Raw genomic sequence first — 26,494 nt, 5'->3', positions numbered from 1 at the left:
AAAAATCCCAATTTTCTCGTGAAAAATATGAAAATATGCAATAAAATCATGCAGAAATGGTGAGGATAAATAACTGAAGAACACTCCCTGAACACCACTTTTAATAGCGTAATCAGGCTGCCATGTTGCAAACTTTAATTTTGAATATGGTTTGATACCTGTCCACAGCCTCAGCTCTCAGGGAAATAACTCATGTACAGAATTACTTGGATGTGGGTTTGCAGAATCAAGCCCTTCATTAATTCTGAACAGATCTTGGCCTATGCAGGTATTTTTTCCTCAGTCATTTGGAAAGCTAACTAGTTCCCCATCCCCTAGGTACTTCCATTAAAGAGCTATTTTGGAAGGTGTAGGAGAGGTGTGTAAACACTTTCAGGGTTTAACTTTGCAGCTGCCAGGAATGGAAACTGCCGTTTCAAAACCCAACCTGAGGTATCTGAAAAACAACACACAGGGATGATATATTTTTTAAAACTTCCTTTGCATTTTCAAGAGTCTCCATAGTCTGTAAGTGTCCATTACCAATTATCTTGATTATACTTGTGGCACTTTATAATTCAGGGAAATTATCAGTTACCACTTGGACCCAACTGGTTCACCAGTTCATCAGACACAGTTGATTATTCTACAGAGAACACATCTAAAGATGGGGTTTGGGTAGAATAAAATGGCTTTATTTTCCTTGTAGTTCTCACAATATGACACTTAAAATTTTGAGAAAGATTAAAATGATGACAATAGGAATTTTAAGATTGGGAGAAGAGGTTAAAACTTGAGATTATGAGGCTTTGTGGTTAGAAGACTGGTAATAGGAGAGATTAATTATTTTGTTAAATGTGAAGTGGATCATGCTCAAAAATGTTCCTGTCTGATTCCTGCTTTGTCAGCCTCTGCTTGATGTCACGTGAAGTTAGGTACCTTTGATTCATGGAGTGTTGTGTAAACCTCTGTTGATTTCTATCTGCTCTGGTTTGCACTTCTGCCCTGAGGTTTGATTTGAGTTTCAGGTTTGGGCAAACTGAAATTGTCAAAGAAAATTCACTTTAAATTGCAGCCTTTCAAGTGGTTTTGTTTCGAATCTGTGCCAAACCTGAGATTTTGCATAGTTTCTTTTTGCATAATAGCCAAGCAAAAAAGATAAATTGTGTCAAACTCCTTTGGAATGAGGTTGAAGTTTATAGGTTTGTGAACTTTTAGAAAACTACACCTGTAATTCATTATCAAGCCAGCTCAATGTTGTGAGGACTTGTTGGAGGACAGCAGAATGCTGGGAAAATTCTGTGTAAGAGAATTAAATTAGAGGAGAAGAAGCACGTTCCTATTTCAGCTCCAAATGGACAGATAGTCATGACCTATTTCACCTTTTGGAGCACTGAAATTTTGGGCTTGAGTATGTGAATACTTGAGCTGCTGCCTCATCTCTGCAGTAAATTCCTTCAGATCCAAAATGAAGCCAATTGCTCAAGGAGAAGATAAAGCTGATTTGAGGCAGTTTCTATGTGTCTGTCCCTTGGGAAAAAAAATAATTCCATTTCAGTGGGAGTCTTGATAGCATTATTCTCAGTTTTTATTTCATTCTTACACAGGGCTTCCAAGAGTTCTCAGATTGTTGTCAGAGAACAATCAATGGGCATGTGTCAAACAAAGATCTCTTGTTTGGGAGGTTTTCTTTGTTTGAACATACTTCTGTATCTAGATCTTAGAAACAGCCTTCAGCAGTGCTAACATAATTAATTGTTTATATCAAGTCTTCTAATTACAGCAATTCAGGTGGTTAGCCACCTAAATGAGTGCATAATTATTTAGAAACACTTTTGATTGAAGTACTGGCATCCTCAGGGCCCAATTAAAAAAACCCTGAACAAAACACATACAAAAAAATCAGAACCCAAAAGGTTGAGACTTTGAAGCACTAATAGCTATTATCCTGTTAATTAGATCACCTCTCACACTCAATAGTAAATGGCTATCTTTTGCTTGTATCAGATACTCATTTGCTAATAACTTTCAGTGAACAAAGAGCTGATGATCTTTCAAAGGAGGGAAAAAAAACCACTTTAAAAAGGAGCTTTTCCATGACAAAACTTTGGCGGGCAGCAGAAGTTTTATTAATTTAATTTTGTAACAGAAGGAGTGAAAACAAAACTCATTCGATGCAGGCAAAATTCAGGACACTGTTATTAGTGGAAAATTGTCAAAGTCCATTCCAGTATTTGAACTGAGTCTTCCCAGGATGATTTGCTGTTTCATGGGATTCATAGCATGGGTATGCCATTCTTCAGGAGTACCCTGTAAACCAGTTTACATCTTCTCTGAGACATGTGGTCTTCATTCTGCACCAGATGATGCAGTGTAGGGTATGTCTGCAGGGAAGAGTCCCAGGTACAGGGAGGAGAAAGGGCATAAACCAGATAAAATGAATTCTTTTTATAAGAGGATAAAATATTTCTTTTTTGGAATCAAAAGTGCATTTAAAATGGAGGGGGGGAAATTGAAGCATATTATCATTTCAGGTTCAAATACTTTCAGAATCTTTTGTTTCATAATGACTTTTAAAGTATTTTTCCTTTGTGTTAGGATGGAAACAAAGACAGGAAAATCAGAATTCCCCAGAGCATGAAGGCACAGATTTCCTCACTTACATTGAAAACAGAATTTTTCCTGTTCTTTAATAGTAAGTCACAAGCAATTGGTATATGAACACTTCTGTTCATCCAGTGGCTGAGCTAAAGGTCTGCCAGAAAAATAAAAATGCCAAGAGATAGCATCTTTTCCTGAAAGTAAAGAAAAAAATGCACAACCTTTGAACAGAAAGTAGTTTCTCAATGAGCAAGTGAAATGTCTTCAAATAAGCAGCTCAGCAAAACTTCTGGTTTCAGTGATTGTTTTCACAAGTGATGCTTGCAGGCCTTAGGAAGATACTTATTTCTATTGTAAACTATTGATAAGCACTGCATATTTTCAGTATTAGGCAAGTGAGACATGCAGGATTTTTATGCATGTTCTTACATTAAATACAGGGTGGAAAAATAATACGTGTCTGTGGTCACGTAAAGTTCCCTGTGAGGTTCTATGAGTACGATCACTCTTGTCTGCAAAATAGTTCATGCACAGTAATTTTTTTCTTTTTAAAGATACATGACTTTTGTCTGGTTTTGAAATGACAGTTCCTTCAGTGGCAAAGCAATATCCTTTCTTGGCACGTGGGTTTGTAGAAACCAGCATTGGAGCTCAAAATGGGTTGTGATGGAAGTTTGCATGGACCTTGTGAGGATATCTGTGGCTTTGAGAAGACCTTTATACGGCGAATTCTCATGTGATTAAAGAGGAGACCTGTTTGTGAAACAGTTTTCAGGGGTCTTTTCTGCTGGTATAAACTGGTTATTGTGTCCCAAGGCTCAATACCAAACATCAGCAGAGGGCAAAGTCTTTTTCTTTGAAGATGGCAAGTTTCAGCCATTCATATCTCATAACCACAAATACAATCCTATGTGCACCCCAGCAGCCTGTCCCCCCAGCCTGTGTCCCAGCTCTGCATCCAGGAGGGATGCTCAGGATTTCTTACCATTGTGTGGAGGGCCATATAATGTTCTACTGAGTCTTCATGCTGGGATCTTCTCAGGATCCTGGGTGCCACCAAACATCTTTTGCCTTTGGGAGCTGGCAGTGACCAGGATCTTTTACTACCTCTGTGCTCTGCCACTTCTGGGAATGATTAGAATTTTTTTCCTCTACTCTGTTTTCTCAGCAGAGTGTCTTAAGGCTCCAACCCTCACCTTTATTGTCCTACCATCACCTCTTAGTGGCCTTTTTCAGCTCCTGACTTGAACTTGTTCCTTTGTGTTCCTGAACTGGGTATTTCCAAAAGCTGTTCATAATGGTGCTGTGATGTTCATGGTCTACACCTGCCACCCTCACAGGGCTTTTTGTGCTGGTGTTCCCTCTCTAACACAGACCTTCCCATTCATTCTCCGTTCTAGCCAGTCTAAGCATTTCCATTCTGAATCTCTGTATTACTGGTAGCATGATTTAAACTACAGGCAGAAAAAATAATGAAAAAATAACATAGGATTTCAGTCTCCCCTTGCAATTCCACAGAGAGCAGTACTGTACTCTTCCCTACACCAGAGCCTGGTCTCCCTGCCAGGCCATGCATGGGCAGTGCATCTGGCACCCCTGAAGGTCCCTGGAATAAAGACAGGGCTGGAAAAGGATAAAATTGCTCTGCTACTCCAGTTGGAGAGAGGAGCCTAGAAGCTGAATACTGACAAATTTAAATAAAAAATAAGGCACTTTTTAGCAGTATATAAAGATCTCTCTATCAAGGCCAGATGCCTTTCTGGAAAGTTACTTTAGTCCTACACAAGGATTTTGGCTCAGGGCAAGGGCAGCTGTGTGAAATGCAATCCCCTGCACTGTTGAGCAGGTCACATTTATGATCTAATGGTCCTGCTTGGCTTCAGATGCTGTGGGTGCCTTGCATTGCTGGGTATCTGGTGAACAAGGAACCAATTCCTGCATGGATTGCTCAGGTGCTCAGGAGAGGAGGAGCAGGGAAGGTGGAGAGGGGAGAACGCTTTAGAAAACAGCCTCTGCTCAGGGCTCAGTGACTTGGCAATTTATCCCAAGCCTGCAGATCAGTATCCCTTGTTTCTTATCACCATTAAGGGATAAACATATCGTCACTATTCTTCTTTTTTTTTTTTTCTTTTTCTTGCTGACTCATTCTATAAATAAAATACAACTTAATTTGGGGCTGCTAATTGCCTTAAAATCCCCATGACACCTCCATGACTTAGACAGGTTTTACACCTATTTTATAGACATATAAACCAGAGCACAGCCAGGTAAAAGAACTTGAACAAGCTCACCCGGAAGCACAGAAGCCAGTTAAATCAATCAGTTCAAGAAACCAGGAGTTGTGTTTCCATAGCCCCTGCTGCAACTACTAAATCACAAGAACTGCTAAGGAAAGATCCTGCCAAAAGCCACTGTTTTTCTGTTTGTCAAAACCACAAGAAGCATTTTGCATTATTCCACAGGGTCTCTCCCTCGTACTTGGTGCAGATTAATTAATTACATATTTTTTTTTAAGAAATGTGAGGCCTTGGGCAGCCCAAAAGCCACTGAAGTTTTAATTCTCAGAACTATTCCCTGACTTGACTGTTATCCAGTTCCTATTCAGGCAAGATAGGAATTAAGATTAATGACCCCAAACAAACTGGTATTTCAGAGAATCAGTCTTTGCCAGGCATTATATTCTCATGATAGAAAATCATTGAGGCATAAATACAGTGCTCAGTCACTGGTGTATATTAACAACACCACGTTGTTCCCATAAATGCTGAATACAGCGAAGAGGAAAATGAAGTCCTAAAGTTCATTAATTTTGCTTGTAGCAATTTTTTTTTAAGTGAGCAAACCAGAACCTATGGAATAAGGCTGTCCCATTCCTGTGCTGCACAGATGTGGAGGCTGTTCAGATCCCAGAAAGGTGTCTCTGGGAAGTTGTTTGGACTTAGTGATGGCTGTCTCTGCTGTGTCTTCTACCAGCTAGATGCTCTGTAGGCATTGTTTGAAAGATGAATTGATGATAACCAACTTTTAAGGAGAGAGAAGTTACAAAAAAGAAAAGAGGAAAAAAAAAAAAAAAGAAAAACACTTAGCTGCTAGGATCAGTGAATGTTGTAATATGTGGGATAAAAATGTGTCATTATCTGCCAGCATCTGGCCACATCCCAAGAAGGGGTTTGTGGCTTGAGGTTATTTGGGTATTTTCTAAGCAAATGAGAACTGGCATGGAGACAGGAGCCTTTCACCTGTCCTGGGACCAGCAGTAGTGACGGTCAGCACTAACACAGGAAGTTATTGTGGCAATTTCTAGAAGCTGTTTGCTCAGGAAAAAAAAAATCTTCCAGTGTTTTCATTTCCACACTGAAAAGACATCCCTATGACATCATCCTGTTTGTTCTGACATTGCAGAAAGAATGGAAGAAATAAACTAGCAAAAAAGAGACCAGGGACTTTTATTTTGCTGCCAACAAAAAAGAGGAAAGATGTAACCACACTATCCAATGGCTACTTTAGTTCTCAGAGACAGTTCAGCAGATGAGTTGTTGTTCAAGGGCAGTTGGGCTTCCAGACACAAGAGCATTCTGTAGTAAGCTTAATTACTCATTTTAATTATGCATTTTAATTAGCAGGGGACTAACACAGTGCTTTTCTCCTACTTTCTCAATAAACCCACTTTGTAATATTACAGAACAAACTTGTAACTGAAAACTCCAACTGTCTGCAGTTGAGAAAAACAACTCCAAGTTCAGGGGCTTTTCTTCTTCAGGAAATCACATTCAGTGAGCAGGTTACATCCACCTCTGAGCACTTGCAGGAGCTTTTTACTTACTTTATGCTGTTCCTGGACAACATGAAGAAAACAACCTTGTGTTGCTGCTTCTCCCAGTGGTGTTTCCTTTGCCAATAGATTGTCTGGCCTGTTGTTCCCTCTAAACGATGTCCTAGTTCTTCCTCTTCTGGCAGTTTGCCCTCAGAGCTGTTGTCCTGTCCCTGCACTGTCTCCCCTGCCCCTAAATTCCCTGCTGGAGGAAATCTGCTTTCTTTCCCATTCACTTCAGGGAAGGTCAGGTTAGAGGGGCAGGTAGAAGCAGCTGTGTTCAGGAATGAATTGAGAGGCAGCAGTGTATGTGGGAGGGGTGGGTAGGTGGGTGAAGAAAGCAAATGCCACAAAATCCTCAGCAAAACAACCAGATCCCAGAAAGCAGCCCCAACAAGCTGCAGTCTCTCACTTCTGTACTCTTTGCTACCTGGGATTGTACCTGCAGAGGAGGGATTTGCACAGTCTGCAGCATTCCTTCACAAACTGAGGCTGTCAGCAGAGCGTGGTGAAGCCAAACAGGCCTCCAGGCTGCTCTGTTTTGAGAGGAGCCAATCCTAATTTATTTGTAGCTTTGAGCCAAACACGGGCTTGAAAAGGTTCAGGTAAGGATATGGTTAGAATGGAGATGAGGTAAGTTTAAGGTGGAGTGGTGATTAGGAATAAAGGGAAAAGTGAAGTTGTGCCAACATTTTCTGAAATGTTCCCTCAGGTTTCAGTGCAAACAGCATCTTATATAATTTCCATCGTGTAAGTGGTGGAAATGTTCCAGAAGTGTCTGTTCTTTACAAGGCTTTGATGCAATATTACAAGACTGGAAACCTCCCGTGTTATATTTGTGTTGTACTGCTCTGCTGCTCCTGGCTTGGGATGAGCTCTGGAATCGGAATCATCGCCTGACAGTTCCAGATGTTTGCATGTCAGACTCAAGCTGCAACCTTCTCTTAACTCATGGGGTTTAAAAGGCTCAAGGCATTTTGTCTGGCTTGGCTTAGCTGAAGGCAATAATATTTTCATTTATAGGGAAGGTGATTTTTTTAAAAATTTGGATATTGCAGCTTCCCTCAGTTTTAAAACCACATTACATAAGCTCCTTTCCCTTGTGATGAGAACCATGTCTTTCCACCACTTTTCTCCAGCAACAGGTCACACACATTGTGTGTGTGACTTCATATGGACCAACTGCTGCATCTGCCTGTGAGAAGCTCTCTAATTTTATCTTCTTTCTGATTTCTCTTTTCCCACCCTTCTTGTCCCTTACTTTCAGTGCCAATAAGATTGCCTTTAAATTTTACCAATAAAATATCAGCCCATTTGGGATAATTGCACATGGAAAAAAAATTTAAAGTTTGGACTAGGAATCAATGTTCTTCCCAGAAACAGAGCTGGAGAGTGAATACTCTTAATCAAATGTGATGGGAAAACAAAAAGGCTGATGGAGGGCTGAGTTCTCAAGTAACTTCTGTACATTTCAGCTGCCATTACTGATCTAGTCCCTGTTTGTGCTGGCTTAGAAGCTAATGCCAAGGGGACAGCTCCAGACCAGATGATGCTGTGTGTTACTGTGGGCAGGAGCTACCAACCATCCAGGGACCAGTAGGAAAACAGAGTTAGTGTGACTCTGTGTGTGTTTTCTTACTAAGCAATCAAAATCTGACAAATGAATGAACCTCAGCAGTAACCCAAGTACTGTGAGCGTGTATCCTCAAACCAGTTTTGCAAATTGGGACAGAGCTATAACTGACCTTGCTGGAGTGGCCTTTATTTTCCACAGCTCATGATGTTACACTGAATAACTCCTCTAATTCATGACACCTGTATAAACGTCAGGAAAACCAGTCTGGAATGCACATTCCACTATCTGCAGCCACCCTGCAGCCCAGCCTGGGCAAAGTCCCTTCCCTGATCCCTGCACTGAAGTCAACTCTAACGATTAAAAAATGCTGCTGGACTGCAAATGCATCCCACTGATAACAGGCTTGTTTGGAGACCTGAGCTGTACCTCAGCATGGCCTGCAATAGTTGTAACTCTGCCTGGCTTTAGGGTCCATTTAGGTATCTTCTTTCACTTAAAATATTCCCTGACTGCTCCCAAGCACATTAGGCTGGAAGTTATCAGACTCCATACAGAAGAAGAAAAAGAGTACATCTGAACTGGTCAGCACCAGCTCTTAACAAACAGAATGCTATATTAAAGAAAGATTATAAAAACATCCCTGTGGGATAGTTTTTACAGTTGCTTTGGATTTCATCATCTCTATTTTCTCCTCTGATTCAATTATTTCCAACAAAAAAGAAAATGTTTGGCTTCTTTGGCTTAAGCTACAGCCTTCCTGCAGTTGAAAAAAAAATAAAGAATAAAGGCAGTCCTAAATATATCCAAGTGTTTTAACTGCTAGTGATGCCTTTCAGTGCTGTCTGAGCCCTGAGCAGAGGAGCAAACCCAGCCTGCAGTGGCCCTTGGGCACAGAACTGTCCCGCCAGGCTCTGCACCCACACAGGCACAGCCAGAACCTGCAGAGGGGAGGCTGAGCCAGCCCCTTTCCCAGCCCTCCCAGAGCAGCTGCCAAGAGATCCTGTGCATCCCACCAGGGTGTGAACATCCATGATCCAGGACCACCACCCGCTCCCTTCCTCCCTGCCCTACCACAGCCACGGCCTGGGAGCCAAACTAGGAAAGACTCATTGTTGTTAAGGATAGTTTTGAGCCCTTTTAAAATTGAGCCTCCTGCTGAGAAATCCTGGAGCAGAGAGGTAAGGAACACACGCTGCCCTGGGTCCTTTGAAGACACAGCTAGAGATGATGTCAGTTCCATTTATGGATCCAAGGATGTGTTATTTCAGTGGACATTTCATGGTATCCATTATAGTTACAGATGTTGCAAGCTTCAATTGTTAATTTATGTGCTCATAACTTTCCTAAAGCCAGATCACTTCTGTTCAAATGTTTTGTTCTCCTTTACAAAGCGTTTTAAGGGAGGCTTTTGACAAAATGTTATTTCTTGTTTAGGTGGAAAAATGGAAAAACATGGAACTGTGTGCCAATAAAGCTCTAATGATATTCTTTTGAGCATAATGTAAAGACAAAACAACCCATCCAATAATAACCACCCACCCCACCTCAGTGTGGACTCCATCCTTACGAGGAGAGCTTAAGCTTGGGTTTATGGGTAAATTTTTTAAAGTAAAGTAATTACATTGTTTAATGTGCTGAAAATCATCTCCTTGTGTCCGTGTGTGCCACTGCCCTCTGGTGCACAGAGGCAGGAGAGTTTGGCTGCTCTGTTGGGACAGAGGTGTGGGCACCCACCCACTGCTCTTCCTGCTGAGACCAAGTGCTCAGGTGTTGCTGTTTGGGAGCCAGGCTGTGAAAGGAGTTAAATCCTCACCCCCCAGGAGTTAGAAACCACAATCCCTGTGTAGATCTGTCTGGTTTGGGATAAAAAATGAGGTTTAGCAGAGTAGATATGTTGGGCTACATTCAGGGATAAATTTAACTTTGTCAGTAGTAGCTGGAAATATTCATTATGGACATTAGTAGTCATAAACCTATGAAAATCAGCTAAAATCTCAAAAAATATTTAGAATCATGGGCACTCTGCCCCAACCCCTCATCAGGAGGATAGCTCTGCTTGCTGTACAGAGCAGGAATTTGTCTCATCTGCAGCTTCTGTGCTCCCTGGGGATTTACTGGTGCAATTAAGATGACTTATGCATATGTCCCAGTCTATGGATCTGCACCTTTTCAGGCTATTTTTCCATTAAAGTCAGGTTTCACACATTTCTGACTCTCGGTTTAACACTAGTGACCATCAAATCTGAGCAGTCACATCTATTTCAGAATTTTCTCCCAGTGAGATTGGTGTGAGTTTTGCCAATTGGAACATGATGATATCAAGTGCTTTGGAATGATAGTTGGGTGACCTTCTTAGCTGTATTTCACAAATAAATGACTTTTCTCTCTAAAAATGAGGCCTGTCCAGCTGTGTATCAAGTTCCAAGAGTTCAGTCTCATGGTTTTGAAAACTTTAGCTTGATAACACAGTGGAAAAAGTTCTGTAGCCCTGATTTCTTCTGGAGGAGGGGAATTAGAACAAAATTACTGCCTTGGTTTGACTCCATTGCTGGCTTCTTTAAACTTATCTATTTAAGCCTGTTTAAACAGTGCCTGAATCATCTCATATGGATTAGCCTAATAAAAAACCCCTCAAGTATATATATGAAGTTTCACATCATTTTTACTTCTAGGGGATAGTTTCAAGTTTTTATATTAACTGCTACAAAAGGGAGATAGGCTAACCCCTAAACCTTAAACTGTGATTCTTTTCTGGTTATGGAAAAAAAAAAAAAAAAGTAGTTGTAGGGGCTGACAAAGATTTCTCCATCAATTCTGTGCCATTTGCAAGCAAAATGTCATCTCTGTTCCAGTCAGCAGCCACAGGAGCTCAGCTGGGGCCCTGAATGTCAAGCTGAGAGCTGTTTTTTCACCACAGTAAAGGTCCTGCAGGCTGAAGTGCTGCTAGCTCATCAGTGACACTTCTGAAATCCCTTGAAGGGCTTACACAAATGTGAAGATCCCTCCTCAGCAGTGCTGCTGATGGTGTACAGCAAAGGTGGTTCCTCAGTCCTGCTCACCCTGCTGTGTCTCCTGTGTGTTTGCATGTGTGAGTGTATTTATGTGGACATCTGCATGGATATACACAGATGAATGAAATATGGGCATAGAGGCAGGACTGACACCTGTTTGTGCATGTATTTAATGTTCTTCTGGGACTTGAAGTGGAAAGAGCAAGAAAAGGCTACTGGACATTTGTTTTAAAAGCCTGTGGCTGTGGCATCTTCGCCCCATCAGAAGCTCTCAGGCACAGGGTGGGATTATTGGGGCACAGGGCCAGGAGTTGATCCTGATGGGTCCCTTCCAACTCAGCATATCTATGATTCTATGATAAGCACTATTTTCCTCAAAGAATAATTACAAAAATTAATTAATGTTGCTAATTCTTAAAACACAGTCCCTGCTTGTTTAGCCTTTATTTTCTTCACTTTATATATAAATATATATATATTTATATATATATTTATATAATCCAGTGTAACTTTTCCACTTTTTAAAGACTTTGTCTCTAAACTGTGACACCCAAGTATGTGGTCAAGCCAATACTTCCTTTTCCCCAGCCAGACACACTGGGAAGAGGCAGCAGATTGTGTTTCCAGGAGACTCTTGCTGGAAAGCTTTCCTGGGATTATCATCACTTTTCAAGGATGATGTCCATATAGAACATAGATTTCCCAACAATACAGCTTCCTTGGAAAGAAAATCTTGTTTTCTTTAGCTCACTTATTTTGAATGAATAAAGGAGTCCACGGGGAAGGAGTCAGTCCTTAAAGAAAATATTCTTACAATTACCATGTTCCTGCTTCCTCTCTACCCTTCCATGATTCACCATAAAGAGGAGGTGTGGTCATTAATTGCCTGCCAAGTGGCACAATGAATGTTCTGCAAATGCAGGATCCTCTAGGTGAGGTGATGCAGCTGAGTTATAAAATGTCCCCTTCTGTCTTTGAATACCAGTACAGACACACACAAGTGTGCTGAGAGGATATGTTGTATTCATTTTTATTTACTCTTTTTTTAGGACACTTTGATTTTTCTTTCTTTCAAAGTACTTTTTAAGGGACTTAATTTCTGTGCAATAGAGCTCATGGGCAAGCACTCAGTAAATGCAAAATAAGAAATGCACTCATGGTTCTAAAAACGTTTCACATTCTTCAAACCGATGCCAGTTGTGTGCATTGACAGTAATCCTGTCTAATCCCTTCCACATGTATTATCTTTGTACACCTGCTTTCATTGTCTCCCTTATCAGTTTTGAATACTTAGAACCACAATTTACAGGAAGGCAAAGCAGCAGAACAAAGCATCCATGCGCTCACAGCTTGCTGGGCTGCAGTTAAAGATAAAACACAGTTGTAGATTTCGGTGCTTGGAGTCAACATCTTCCATTAAGACATTTTCCCCCTCTCCTGCCCCCCCAGCTGATGTCTGTCTGTGTTTGTGTTCCTTGCCAGGCTGACTGAAGCACACAGAACAGCTGTGAAAGTCATCAGGAGGATGCAGTATTTTGTGGCCAGAAGGAAATTTCAGGTAAGCAGGAGGATTAATCACAAGTGCATCTCGTGAGCTTGCGTGACATCAAAGCTGCTCTCAGAGTGGACTTGTCTTAGTGAGCATGGTTGTAATAAGTCAAAGGTATTTTTGAGGTTCTCGGGCTTACACTTTCTGTGGATTTTTTAATGGTGTGGACAAAACTATCAGTGATCCATGGATGTAGTATGCTACAAACCCCTGACTTAGTGGAGTCAGCATCATTATTTTTTACTCCTCTTTTTTTACTGCACTTGCTTTTCAGGGTTCTGTTTGTTTAACTATACTGACCAATACTTACCCATCCACTAGCAGAAGTGAAGAAAGCACTGGTGTTGGGGTGAAAAAAACCCTGTCAGGGTGTCTGCAAAAATACTGATCATAACAAGAATGTTCTCAGTCATCTTGTCAATTAGGAAATGTTCAGTCCTGTGCTGTATATTTCAGATCAATAGGTCTCACTGACAAGTACTGTGGGTGCAAAGTTGCTTTCACAGGTGTGACCCACATTTCCAAATGTATTTCCCAGAAAGGGACCCCATAGGCCATATTTTATAAAATTGTGGAGCATCTGCCTTGTAGAAATTTGCTGTCTTTATGAAGCATTCAGTTAATTTTCTCAATCAGGTTACAAAGTGCTGAAATTAAATGTGCTGCATTGAAAAAGCTGATTCATTTTGCCTGTTTAGTGAGACTTATTATGATAAAACTTGTTTGGAATGTGATATCCTCATTCTCATCATCCATGGGCTGGAAATGCCATGGAAATGAAAAATTAACTTCTGGACTGATTTTCAAAGCCCTCGTTATTTCCATTTCAAAGTTCATGCTTTTTTTGTCCAAGAGTATCCACTGCAAGTTAATGGCTTTTCATAATCCTTTTGAAGAGGTTTAAAAAAAATAAATCAAAAAGCTACATTTCAGGGAAGTTTGATTAGAGCTGAGCACTTAAATGCAAAGGATAGAAGCCTGAGATAAGATCCCAGCACTCAGAAGACTTTAAATTAGGGCAGATAGAACATCTTATATATCCTAATCTCATGCAGACATGTATCTTCAGATAACCCTACCTTTTGAAAGAAGACTAGGAAAAGTAAGTTTGTTAAAATCAGCAAAAAACAGGAGAGCGGGATTATACTGTAAGTATACCACAGAGATAAACACTATGAGAAATTTAAAAAAAAAAAAAAAGAAAGGAAAAGGAAAGAAAATAGAGACACCAGTTCTGCAAAATAAAATCAGTTTATAAATTAGTTAGATTAAAAATTAAGTTATTTCAAACCACCAGAGACTTAATTTTCTGGAGCTGTCAGCCACTAGCAATCATGCCAAACCTTAAAAACTGAATTTCATCAATCTGTAGAGAGAATTCTGTGAGTCAGTGGCAGGGAAGAAGAAGAAGAAGGAATAATCTTTTGTTTCTTCCTTTCTTGGGGCCATGAAATACAGTTTATAGGACTCCCCATGCGAATTACATTTTGGAAGTTCAAAGCTGGCTAATATTATTTAAATTTGTATGCAGAATGTGGAATACTGAGCTCAAAGGACCAGAATTTGGGATTATGAACAGAATGAAACTCAAAGGGTTGTTCAAGTGCTGCATTTACCACACTTCTCTAGGAGGTAATGGAAGCCCATTACCTCCTGGCTTCAGTTGTATCGTTCCAGAATTTCCTAATAAAAACATGACAGGAGATTGTGCCAAAGTTTGGCAGGACGTAAGATGCCCAGATCTAAAGCTGTATGGAAAAAGAGGAGGGGGAAATGGTGAAAGCTGGAGGGATATTTTTACTCAGCTTCAGAGAGGGCTCAGGCTGATTGCAGTGTCCAGCACTTTGCAGCTGTAGGGTTTGGAGCTGATGGCTTGGTAAGAGGGATAACAAACAGAACACTTCTTTGGAGGGGGAAAAGACATTTCACTGGGATTGAGTAGAATTAATTATGCACATAGTAGCCTGTCGGAGTCCATGTTTTCATGGATCCTCCACAGAGAGTGAAAAGTACAGAGATAGAATTAAAGCCTTTAGAAAAATTAGAATATATAAAAGCTTTAAATGCATAAAGTAGAAATCTAACCCTTAGCTTTAAGCTTTACATGCCCTAAGTCCTAGTTCAGTGTAGAAGGACACAGCTTCAGGCCTAGTGATAGAGTAAAGACATAACAAAAATAGGGTAGATTGTTGCTTGTAACTCGTATAAACTTAAAGACATAACAAAAATAGGGTAGACTGCTGTTTGTAACTCGTATAGACTTTATGCAGAGAAGATAGAGTTTTTCATATATGATAGAATAGAGGTTTTTTACAATAACAAGATAGAACTTGAGGCTAGTAAGATAGAGTTTTACGTTAATAGATATGTTAAGTGCGTAGGTTCTGATACTGTTTTTCGTAATTTTACGAACTTTAGAATTGTACCTAGATTGGTTAGTGTGTAGATAAAAAATATGAATATGCATTTTGCAATTTGGGATAAAAAGCCTCAGGGTTAGAGGTGGAGGCATCGATTGATTGATCAATTCGATCCATCGATCCAACCTCCACTCTCTGCAACCTGAGGAACGATCCTTGACAGGAGCCAAGACGGGATTTTAAGGTATTATACATCGCGGTCCCCGCACTAAGGGACCTGGGCCCCGGGGTTCCCCCTTTTCCCCTGCAGCACTTGCTATTGGTGCGCTGGTTGGGACAGTCGGGGACTCTGTGTGGGGAGGGACCCCGGGGCCCCACTGTCTTTGCGATCCCACGGACGGGAACTCTGCGCGGCTCGGACCCTCCATCTGCCCTCGCGGTCCCGCGGACGGGAACCCTGCGCGGCTCGGACCCTCCATCTGCCCTCGCGGTCCCCCGGACGGGAACCCTGTTTGGCTCGGGCCCCCATTGCCCTCGGGAACTTTGCGTGGCTCGGGCCCCCACTGCCCTCGCGATCCCCCGGATGGGAGCTCTGTGCGGTTCGGGATTTCCCGTTGCGTCCGCGTCCCTGTGGCCGAGGGCTCTGTGTGGGTTTGGAATTTCGGGGTCCCTTTTGTTACTACGATCCCTGTGGCTGAGATTCCTGTCTGAAACTTGTGATCGATTCCTCTCTGTTAGTGTGATCCCAGCGATTGAAAATGCAGACAGTAATAAGAGGTTGCTTTACCCTGAGGCTGTGAATTATATGCTCTGTCTATAGTTTTATTAGAGCTTTGTTTGTTAGGAATTCAGTGCTTTATTTGCTGTTTCATTAGAACTCTGTGTGTTAAGATTTCTATGCTTTAGTTATTGTCTTGTTTAGACTTTCTTTGCCTAGGTTTGTAATTGGTTGTAGAATAAGGCCGCTCTTAGAACTCTCTGCCTTCAGATATGTGCTTTTGTATAAATAAATTACTCTATTTAGAAATCAAGATGTGGTAAGATCTTTAGAGACTTTATACCCGTACCCAGCCTAGGCAGTAGCCCATGGGGGAGAGGGGAGGGGAGGACTCCCCAGCACATCCAGGCCCTGTGCCATGCACGGTTTAAATAGAGAGTGCCCAAAGGAAAGGACACGGGATTTAGCCAAAATGCTCTCCAGGCACCCCCACCAGTCCCTCTAAAGAGTGATACTTGCACTGCTTCTCGGGGTGAAGACAATAGGCTGCTTTTCTGGCCAGAAATAGTGATGTGTCAGCGTCTGCAAAACGTGGAGCTGGGGAAGGGGGAGAAAAAAAAACCAACCAAAACCAAACGATAAACTGAAAGCTGAAACTTCCCTCCCCCACACAGCCTCTGCTCCCAAATGCACTCAAATGCACATACACACACCTCCAAAGCCACAACTCTTCTGAAAGTATTGGTGCAGGTATGTACTGACTGCAGGGAAGGCATTTTGTCATGAAGAGCTCTTGCTTCTTCATTCATTTCACGGGATTTGTTTCCATTCCAGTTCCATGCTTTCATTTGAAATTTCTAGGATTGTGTGGCTGCCTTCCAAGCATGACTCCAGCACATACTGTAGGTGTTCAATGCATGTGTGCAGTGGTGCATGCTAATGGCTCTGGCTGAGGCTGTGACAGAGTGCAAACAGACAACAAGATGACTAATGAGCTGTTTTCAGTAATTTCCAATTACTAGATTTGCAGTTTACCTTTGGTTTTTTTTCTCTCCCCCCTCCCTGCTTCTTTTCTTGAGTCAGAGCCAAAAAGGGAGACATCTTGCCCCTCATTTCCCATGAGGGTGCTCAAAATGCTGGTCTTTCCAACGGGCTGTGATTCGAGTTTATACCTACACACACACATTGGTTTTACTTGCTAAAATTCCACCGTGCTGCACTTTTTATAACCACATCACTTTATGCAAATTCTCTAGACTTGTTTCAAAATTTGGCCGCAGTATTTGCAACAAGAAACCAAAGCTTGGCAGAAGTATCTGGATTCTCATTAGGATGGGAGCATAGCTGGGCAGGTGGTAGTTTTTTCACCCTCCCACATTTTTTTATCTGTCCTTTTTTTTTTGAGTTGCGCCTTTTTTTCTGATCTTGAAGCTACCACGAAAGACAAAGGAGCACAAACAAAACCCACGTGCAGCAGTCTCCTGACTTATGCAGAGCATCTGTCCTCCCTGCTCGTCAAGAAGCAATATTTCTGTCACCAGACATCTTTGCTCTTCAGAGACATTTGATTCTGGGTCCAAGTGCTGTGAGTTGGGCCAGTCCCTGGGGTTCGGTCCCCTGATGTTATGATTAACACATGGCTTTGGAATGAGCCAGGAGATACTGCACATGGGAGTCCCAGATAAATTATCCATCTCGGGCTCGTGTTTCCCCAGTGCACTGTGAAGGGCTAATATTTTGCTCAGTATGGAGCAACATGAAGACATGACTCTAACTGACAGTAATGGGAATCATTTGGCTCCATCTCCACAACAAATATTCACTCCCACAACGGCCGCATATTTTTTTTATTCTTTACAACAAGTGTTGCAAAATGGCAGGCAGATAGGCAGATAAAAAGGTAGAATGAAGGCCTGTCTGAAATAGAAATCCTGTTTGGCCAATGCTCACCTCTCAACGTGCTGCCTGCCTCCTTTGCCAGCAAGCTCGGAAGCCGTACGACGTCCGTGACGTGATTGAGCAGTACTCCCAAGGACACCTCAACATGATGGTTCGCATAAAAGAACTTCAAAGAAGGTGGGCCCTGTCTACCTCATGAAATATCTGATTTCTCCAGTGCCAGCTGGCTTTAGGAGAGATGTGTACTTAATGAACAGTAATTGTCCAAAATTGCAAGCACAACAGGGAGCACAATATCTGGAGGATTTAACTTGGAGCCATTTTTAACCCTTTTTATGACCAAGTTTACAATTACCCTTTATTCTCCTCTCCTTTTTCTCCAAGTGGAATTAAAAGAAATGAAAGTGCATGCTGTGAAGTTTATAGTGTGATCCAAGCTTTTCTGTCCTCTTCTTAAGAAAGGAAAACTTTTCAAACAATGATTTACCTTTCTGTTCCCACTCTGTGGTTCTCCCCAACTGAGAGAAATCTGTTTCGCTTGTGCTGCACTATCTGGAACTTTTCCCTGCCCACATTCCTCCATGCACATGCTTTCTCCAAGTTTGGGGTTTGCAGCTGAAATATTTTGCCACAAAACTATTCTCTTCTGTTTTCAGCACAAAGTGCTTTTCTCTTTACAAATTAATGCTGTGGACTGGGACACCAGAATGAACTCCCCTGGCCCTTAAATGAAATGAAAAAAAAAAAACCTCCTATTGAATGGAATCTACTGTGTCAACATATACAGATATTAAATCTGCCTGCATGAGGTTCTAGGAATAGTTACAAATGTTATTAAGAAGTCATTCTGTTTGTATAGTCTTTGTTATTAGATTACATAGGACACAGGAGAACTATGTTTTAGTTACAACTTGAAAGTCTGAGAAATATTAGTACTCACGAAAATAACAATAATAATATGGCTTGATTTTGGAGGAAAAACTCTTAAAGAGCTAAACTGCTGACTGTGTGCAGAAAGTCATGCTAGTTTCATGTTTTTGCTTGTTTTGGTTTGGGTTTAGAGCTACTGTAAATTCTGATGTAAATTATGCTCCCATGCTTAGCAACAGAGTTTAAGTTGCTCAGTAATTGCTCTGCTGGTAATTTTCTGTTTGCTTCTCAGGCTGGACCAATCCTTGGGAAAGCCAGGTCTTTTCCTTCCAGGTATGGTGACTGCATTTTATGCAAAATTATTATCTTCATTACTTTGGGAAAATACCCTTGGCTACACTAATGTGGATTTATAATCCAGCCAATTATACCTGAATGTAATTCTGTTAATAAGCCCTGGAATGCCTGTGTAAAGATAAATACATTTCATTCAGGTGGTAGTGGAGTAAATGGAAATTAAGAGTAAATGTTAAAATGTGTATTGGAAGATGATGAGATGGAAATATCTTGAGGGAAATTCTTCTACAAAAATAGTCTTTCTGAATCTTTTGGGCTGGGATTACAATATATGTTGATTCCATTTAAAAAGGTTTCTTCCTTCCTGAACTCATGCCCCATATCCCCAAGTGACTTGGAGCACAACTGAGGGTGGCAAAGTAATTTCAGAGTCTCTAAAAAATGTTATGTTGTAAGTAGTTATTATTATCAGAACAAGGAATATCATTCAAAACACATTTTTAACATCTAATTGCTGCAGAAGGCTCAGCAGTACAATCCTTTTTCCCTGTAGCTGGTTTTAGACCACAGGAAAAGAATCTGTCAGCTTGAATACTTCTCTAAATATTTATGCTTGGGAATTCATTTCACAATGTGCAAGCTAAATTTATGGAAAAAATGTCCCTTACCTCCAAGAATGTATTATTTTATTTCGAGTATAGCATTACCAAACTGCAACTGCAATTTGTGCTTGAAAAGACCGGTGTTAGAAGCACTTTTTATCAAGCAGTTCCCAGTTTCAGAGGAGGTGAATAATTAGAAGCTCATTATGAATTAATGTTCTCAGAGGTTCAAGAAGCTGAAGATGTTCAGGAAGTTTGGTCTCACCAAATCTTGAGTCAAAAGGGCTATAGAAACCACTGGGAGGGTCTTAGGTGGGCCTGTGGCTTTGAACAAGTGGTGGAAAAAATCTAAAGTATCAAGGAACTAACTGGTGGAATGGTGGTTAGGGATGCAGGAGCTGGTGAGCTCAGTTAGGGAGTTGCAAGACCAAAACCAGAAGTTATTTGATCCAGTAGTTATTTTATCTAAACCCTCCAAAAATCCAAAAATAAGATAAGTGGTTCCAGAGAAATTGTCTTCATAGCTAAACCTATAGTTTGCAGTTACTCCTGGTGTTATCCAACCCACCTTTACTCCCAGGATTTTCCAGGTGGTGAGCAGCGAAGAGTGGCTGCAGTATTTGTCTTCTGGGGGTGAAAATGGACTTTTGTACTGACCTTATCTAGAAAAAGGGTTATCCCTGAGTTTCCCTCAGAATGCATGGCTTATTCTACACTGAACATGGATTTTTGATATAATACTTTTCCAAGGCATTGCTAAAATCCTCATTTTTAACAATATGGGTGTTTCCCCCAGACTGTTATTTTTGTACTGATGACAAGCAAAAACGAAATGACAATGCAAAGAAAATTAAACTGCCAAGCAGAAAAACATGAAAAGAATTTTTCTTTCCAGCTCCTTTAATTTTTTTCCCTGTTTTATTATACTCCCATTCAAAGAATCTTTAGGTCTGATTCCAAACCCGTTGAAATGAATGGGAATCTTTCCAGTGACCTCAGTGAGGTTTGGATCAGTTTTTTTATTAAAACCCTGTTGTGGACTTTGATAATATTATATAAAAATAATTGCAGCCTGTCTATAGTATTATTCCCTTTCAAAAGTGAATGATGTCATAAACGACCCAGAATCTGAATTCACTGGAAGCAATTATTGTTATTTTTCAAGTTAGTTTCTCTGAGATAAAAAATCACTAAAAGCTGTGTTAAAACAAGATAAGGATATGAGAAGAGAATAAAAGCCATGCTGGGTCAGAGCAGTCCTGACTCCAACAGAGCCAAGAGCAAGGTGCTTTGGGAAATGTGCAAAAAAAGACTCCAACCTTCCCGTCAGCTTTCAGCCCACTGCACATCAGAGGCTTCCTGACAAGGCTGCAGCATATTTAGTGTCCAGAATGATTTGTCCTCAACGAACTTGCCAAATTATCCCCTTAAACTTATAACATCTGCCATATTTTGTACAATGAATTCTCTTAATTCCACCTTCACATGAATTCTTCACATGTTGTGAAGAATTCTTCCTTTTTGCTTGTTTTTGGTCTTGGCATCTCCTCCCTTTCTTTGAAACTCCTACAAGCAGGAGTGGATTTAAAACCACTAAGATAATGAATCAGTTTTCCAAGGACCTGGACCCTACTTTTATGAGTATATTCAGAATACTCTGTCTGAGTTTCGTTGGAAATGCTGTCCAGTGTTCCAGGGGACACAATCTTGCCAGAAACAGATTCCTGTCATAATAAACATATGCCTTAATAATGGAAATGATGTAGAGGCAAAGAGCATATTAATTGAATTTCTGGAATCAACAGAGTAGACACATACAATGATACAAATGAAGAGTGTCATACTTGACCTTCACTACACACGCTGCTTTTGAATGCAATTTTTGAGACTTTTCAGGCACAAAGGTGAAGAATAATGCCAAGGTAGAACAAAACATCCAGTGTTTGGGTTCAGAAAAGTACACAAAAAGCTGATGTTTATCTGCAGTTTATCTGAACCTCTTGGTTCTGCATGACACAGGTGTCTGTGCTGAATTTGCTTTTAAAGATTATCTCTATTAGAAGAAAATGATTGTAAATTAGGGCTGGATGCTGTTCCTCATGGAGGCTGACAAGAAACTGGGCAAGACGGCAGCATTTTGTGACTTTCACAGCCTGCATGCCAGCAAAGGGGTGCATGAGACACAGCTCCCTCCATGAGCATCCTTCCTTCCACTTCTGATTTTCCACATCTTGGAGCAGTGCCACATGCCACAATGCAGCTTCTTACTGCTTATCTGGTCCCTGTTTTCTTTTCTGTTCCACACAGCTTTTAGGAATAACTAAAATAGGAAACACTATTAACTTGGTTTGGGGTATCTTGGTGATTATCTGAAGGATGGAATTAGAACTGGTGAGGAAATTATTATTTTATTATTTAAAAAGAAAAAAGCTTTTTGAAGTATTTCTTCATATTTAGGGGACTTTTTGGGGTTAGACCTAAAAAAACCCCACTGCCTGCCCACTGGTGTTCAAACCACATCCCAACTTAGAAATCCTTAAAATCATGCTTTTTTTCTGATATATACTTTGAAAGATGTGTCTACAGATTTACTAACTAGAAAGTAGACAGCAGAGTCAATTATTTCACTTTAGGCAGAGATGAACAGAGAGATGAACCTGAGCCTCAGCCACTTGCATTTTAAGAAGTCTCTGAGGTTGTGAACGATGAATAGTACACATGTATGAGCCAAGCTGTGTCATTTATTGCCTGTCCCACATTTTCTTTCCTGACTTTATTTGCTCCTGCAGGTTCTCGGGGGAAACACTTCTCTTTTCTAAGCCTGCAAAGAGCTGCCAAGGGTGCAGGGCCTTTTAAAGGTTCTGGGTGGCGTGTGGAGGAGAAGGAAAGCACCGAGTGCTCTTGCCAGCATTGCTCTTGCTAGTCTTCCTCTGGGGTTGTGGTGCGTGCAGCACAAGTCACCTTGAGGTGAACTTTGCTGCAAACAGATCACTAAACGTATCCCATTAGCAAATATAAATGGTAAATCAGCTGGACTCCCTGAGAAATCCAGGAACGTGATGAGCACACAGAGGCACTCACTGTGAACTCTGACACAGTGTAAATTCATATCTCAGCCTACCTTCCTTCATATCTCAGCCTTGCTCATGCCCTAAGCAAAATTGACTTAGCTTTAAAAACCAGACCTTAATCACTCATGAAAATGGAGCAATGTATGAAAAATTCCAGGAGTAATTACTCCAGGTATTGGAAATGCACTTTAGTAGAGAAAACCGTCCAATTTCCATTGGCATCAGCTTGTTGTCTCCCAACTCAGAATATGTGTGGGTTTGTGCTTCATTCCCTGTGCAATAACACCCTCAAACTATGGCATTCCATAAAATAGATCCTGTGAACAGAGAGGATAGACCCCATTTTCCACAGATTTCACTCTTGGCTCCCAGTCCCACCATCTGCAGTGGAATGTGCAACTGGGCTTTACTAACCAGGCCTCATAAACAGTAGGAGGGAAAATGAGGATGCAAGAGCTTTTCCCAATGTCACTCCTTTGTGAGAGGAGATGGAGGGGATGGGATGGGATGGGATGGGATGGGATGGGATGGGATGGGATGGGATGGGATGGGATGGGATGGGATGGGATGGGATGGGATGGGATGGGATGGGATGGGATGGGATGGGATGGGATGGGATGGGATGGGATGGATGGATGGATGGATGGATGGATGGATGGATGGATGGATGGATGGATGGATGGATGGATGGATTTATAGGCAGATGGATCAATATCTGCCACTCCAGCCCTTGAACCCCTGGATAGTGCTGCCTCCTAGACCTGCAGCCTCAGCTGAAAACTATTCTGATTTCTTTATGTATAGAAAGGCCAGTGATATTCAAAATTGGAGGTGTGCCCAGGTACCCTTCCCATCCCATTTAACTACAGGCAGTTCACTGAGATAATTAAACAACAAAACAGTGTTACTCCAGAGTCCATCTACAGCCCTTCATACCCACGGACTACCTCTACCAAGGTCCAAGCTGCCCTTTAGACTAACTTAATCTTGTCAATCTGACAAACTAATTCCCTTCTCTTCAGCCACTCTTTCACTTATGTTTCATTTTTTCTTGTTATGTTCATGTATTTTATACTACCCCACTATTACCAGCTTTTTTTCTTCTTTTTTGCTTTAAATACCATAGATATAATTCATAGTTTGAATTTATTCTCCACCTAATGAATGTCCCATTTTTATTCTTTCTTTAGAAAAAGGGGTAGACAAAGGATACTACAGTATAGGAGCCAGACTGATCCGGCTGGAGGATAAGGTAAGTGCATGAAAGCTTGCTTTTTTTTTCTGAGCAATGATATCTGATCTAGAGACCTGCAAGATAGTATCTTGGCATGAATTACTTTAGAATTACAGGGCTCCATAATAATGAATAATATCCTAATTTTTGTGAGGGAGTTGATGAAGTATCATGTGCATGTTGTTCAGCATTAACCATTTACCTGCTATGCAGTCTTGGTTCTTGATTGTAAAAGGAGCTGCTTTCATGTTGAAGTCAAACCACACATCTTGTATACAAGTGCTGTGAACTGGCTGGTGTTTGTCACACAAGAATTATGAATTAAACAGAAACGTTAATGTGAGGAATCTTTGTGAATAGCAATGGTTGACATCTCAGTTACAAAGCCTGAGATGCTTTAATGTTTACTGCATTTTTCCCCCCTGTGCAGTTACCTTTGCACATTTTCTGCCCCTCCCTCACTGTCCTCTCTCCAGGAATATGTTCATGTTTGTTATTAATCAGAGTTACTTAGCAGTGTGCCCAAAGGCCAAAGTTCAGTGAGGCTCTATTGTCTTAGACCTCTTCCAAACATCCTCCAGAGCTTTTTCCACTCAAGTGATAACAAAAATACAGATTTGCTCAAAACTCAGACTCTGTTTCTCTGTCAGTGTTTTAGTCAGCTCTCCTACCTACCTCTAAAAGTGGGTGTCCCTCCAGCAGGGTTCTTTGAGTGGGCAGGAGCAGCACAGTGACTTTGCTAGGGGATGTGATGTGCTGAGATAAAAGTCCATTTGAATTTGGTATACCCACTGCCTATTTGTATCCTTGTCTCACTCAAATTTGTTATGCAAATTCTCTTTTCACTTTTTGCTGGGGGAGTGAGGCAAGAAGGAAAGAGGAAGGAAACTTCTCATGATTCTTAAGAGCTGTGAATATTGCCAAAAAGCAGAAATTGAAATTAAACTAATGCAATCTCTTGCCTAATTTTTAATGATCATTGCTAGGACAACATCAGAAATATGTGACACTGCACTGCAAATGACAGATTTTCTTTGATTTTTAGCTTTTTTGCAGAGTGTCAGAGAATCAGCCTCTCAGATAAAGACATTATCTGAGCTAACTTTTAAAGTGGATTGGTCCCTTGTGCAGCCACAGCCGTTCAAAGTGAAAATGGCTTTCCTTCAGATTTCCTTACTCGCTTCAAAAGAGATAAATTTCTCTCTGGCCTCTGTAGTAAATTCACACCACAGCTTCATTCAGATTTCTTGAATGTGCATATAAAGAGAAACCCCCAACACAGATTGAAAATTTAGCAATAAAAGTATCTGTGATAATAGTTGGAGTGCTTTGAGTGAGAAATACTGCTGGTGTTGTAAATACCTCTGGAAGCAGCAGTTCATGGTCTCCTGACTGCTCCATATTTATGAAGAAGAGAGGTGAGAAAGTTTTTAGTGTGCCTGGCCTTGGTCCAGCTTTAGCACAATGTGCTGTGGATTGGATCAATTTTATTTCAAAGCCTGACTTAGAGTGCTGCAGAGGCATCTTGGTATAAGAAGAGGAATGTTACAGGAGATGCAGGAAATGCTGCAGTGACTGATCTCTGTTACAGATACCTGCTTGTGTTCTGCCTTTAATTTAGGCATGATCTAAATAAAGTCAGTGCAAGCTCAAGCCATTAAGTGGGCAAGACCAAACTGCTCTTTTGTTTGAAGAATTAAACTTTAAATTGTGCATGGGAACTGGTGATTTCCCTCTCTCTCTACTTACTGTTGTGGACAAAACACATAGAAAAGAATAAAAATGTGTCAAGATGTTTTCATAAGATGAATCAATCATTGCAGCTTCTTTTTTGTTCTCAGTCCAAACTGCAAATGTAAAATAAATGTCAGATTCAGAGGGCATTTGATCATTTAGTACATATTATCATTCTTTTAGGTATACAGTCCCAGTCTCATATCCCTGCTAAGAAAGTAGACATGGTGCAGGAAAAGGGCAAATATATGTTGAGTTGGTTTGCTTGAGGTTTTGGTGGCATAAATTTGGGGTTTTTGGTTTGTTTGGGGCTCTTTTTGTATTTGCATCTCTTTGGCACATCAGGCTAAAATACATATGTTTACATAATAAATACAAAGTAAAGCTTCCCAGCTATCTCTATTTTAATGGGACAATAGAAACACTGCATCCTGCTGTCAAACTGCTTCCCCTAAATTATTTTCCCACGTCTCATGGGCTCTCCTGCTCTAACAGTTCACTGTGTAGTAGCTGCTGTGTGCCCAAATGTGAAACAATATTGGAATCAGGAAGGACAAGGTCTGTCCTTTCAACCTCTGAGGAGAATAAATGAAGCAAGGACGTGTCTGACATGAGGCTCCAGCTGGTGGTGAAAAATGATCTCCCCGTTGGAACTAGAAAACCTTTGGGATCAACCTCTTCCCCCTGGAGAAATTATTTTAACATTCAGTCACCCAGTCTAGTGATGGCAGCCTCCCAAAAGAGTGACACATCTGATAAAAGGACACATTTTTGGACAAAGGCCAGTTGGTGCAGACTGATAAAAATGCAGAATGGATTTGAGAATTTTATCTGCCTAAATGAGCTGTATCAATAAGCAATGAGCACGCCTCTGGTCCAGACTGACTTTCCCCACCAGCATTTTGCAGTCCATTTGTTTTAGCTGTCTCTCCAGAAGGGAAGCAGAGTGTAACAAGCCCACTGAGAGCTGTGTGCTGCTCTGCATAAAGCCATTATTACTCTTTTTGCAAAGTGAGGGGAAGAGAAGCACACATTTCTGATGGTTAGGGTGAACTCCATTCCCTGGAGAGCTTTGCTATTATTTCAGTTAAAACTTGGTATTTGCTGTACAGAAGGGCAGAGGCACAGGTCTCTGAAGGGGTTTCTTGATGATAGGTAGAAGCTTTGAGGCAAAAATCTTTG

The 26,494-nt window shown here is 41.0% G+C and overlaps 1 protein-coding gene across 7 annotated transcripts in view; it reads left to right on the top strand.

Annotated features, from left to right (window-relative positions):
- LOC134549607 (potassium voltage-gated channel subfamily KQT member 1-like) overlaps positions 1–26,494 on the top strand; it is a 395,125-nt gene that overhangs the window by 197,843 nt on the left and 170,788 nt on the right. For 4 of the 7 annotated variants that reach the window (XM_063395349.1, XM_063395350.1, XM_063395351.1 and 1 more), the window contains exons 13-16: positions 12,461–12,536; positions 17,587–17,681; positions 18,667–18,707; positions 23,535–23,596. In XM_063395349.1, the coding sequence (XP_063251419.1) occupies positions 12,461–12,536; positions 17,587–17,681; positions 18,667–18,707; positions 23,535–23,596 (274 nt within the window). The remainder of the gene's footprint in view (positions 1–12,460; positions 12,537–17,586; positions 17,682–18,666; positions 18,708–23,534; positions 23,597–26,494) is intronic. The other 3 variants (XR_010080145.1, XM_063395353.1, XM_063395354.1) reach the window with 1 other exon arrangement.

Source organism: Prinia subflava, chromosome 4, assembly GCF_021018805.1.
Source record: "Prinia subflava isolate CZ2003 ecotype Zambia chromosome 4, Cam_Psub_1.2, whole genome shotgun sequence".
NCBI classification, from domain to species: domain Eukaryota; kingdom Metazoa; phylum Chordata; class Aves; order Passeriformes; family Cisticolidae; genus Prinia; species Prinia subflava.
Note: the sequence above shows the minus strand (reverse complement) of the source record. Positions and strands in the feature narration are given on the sequence as shown.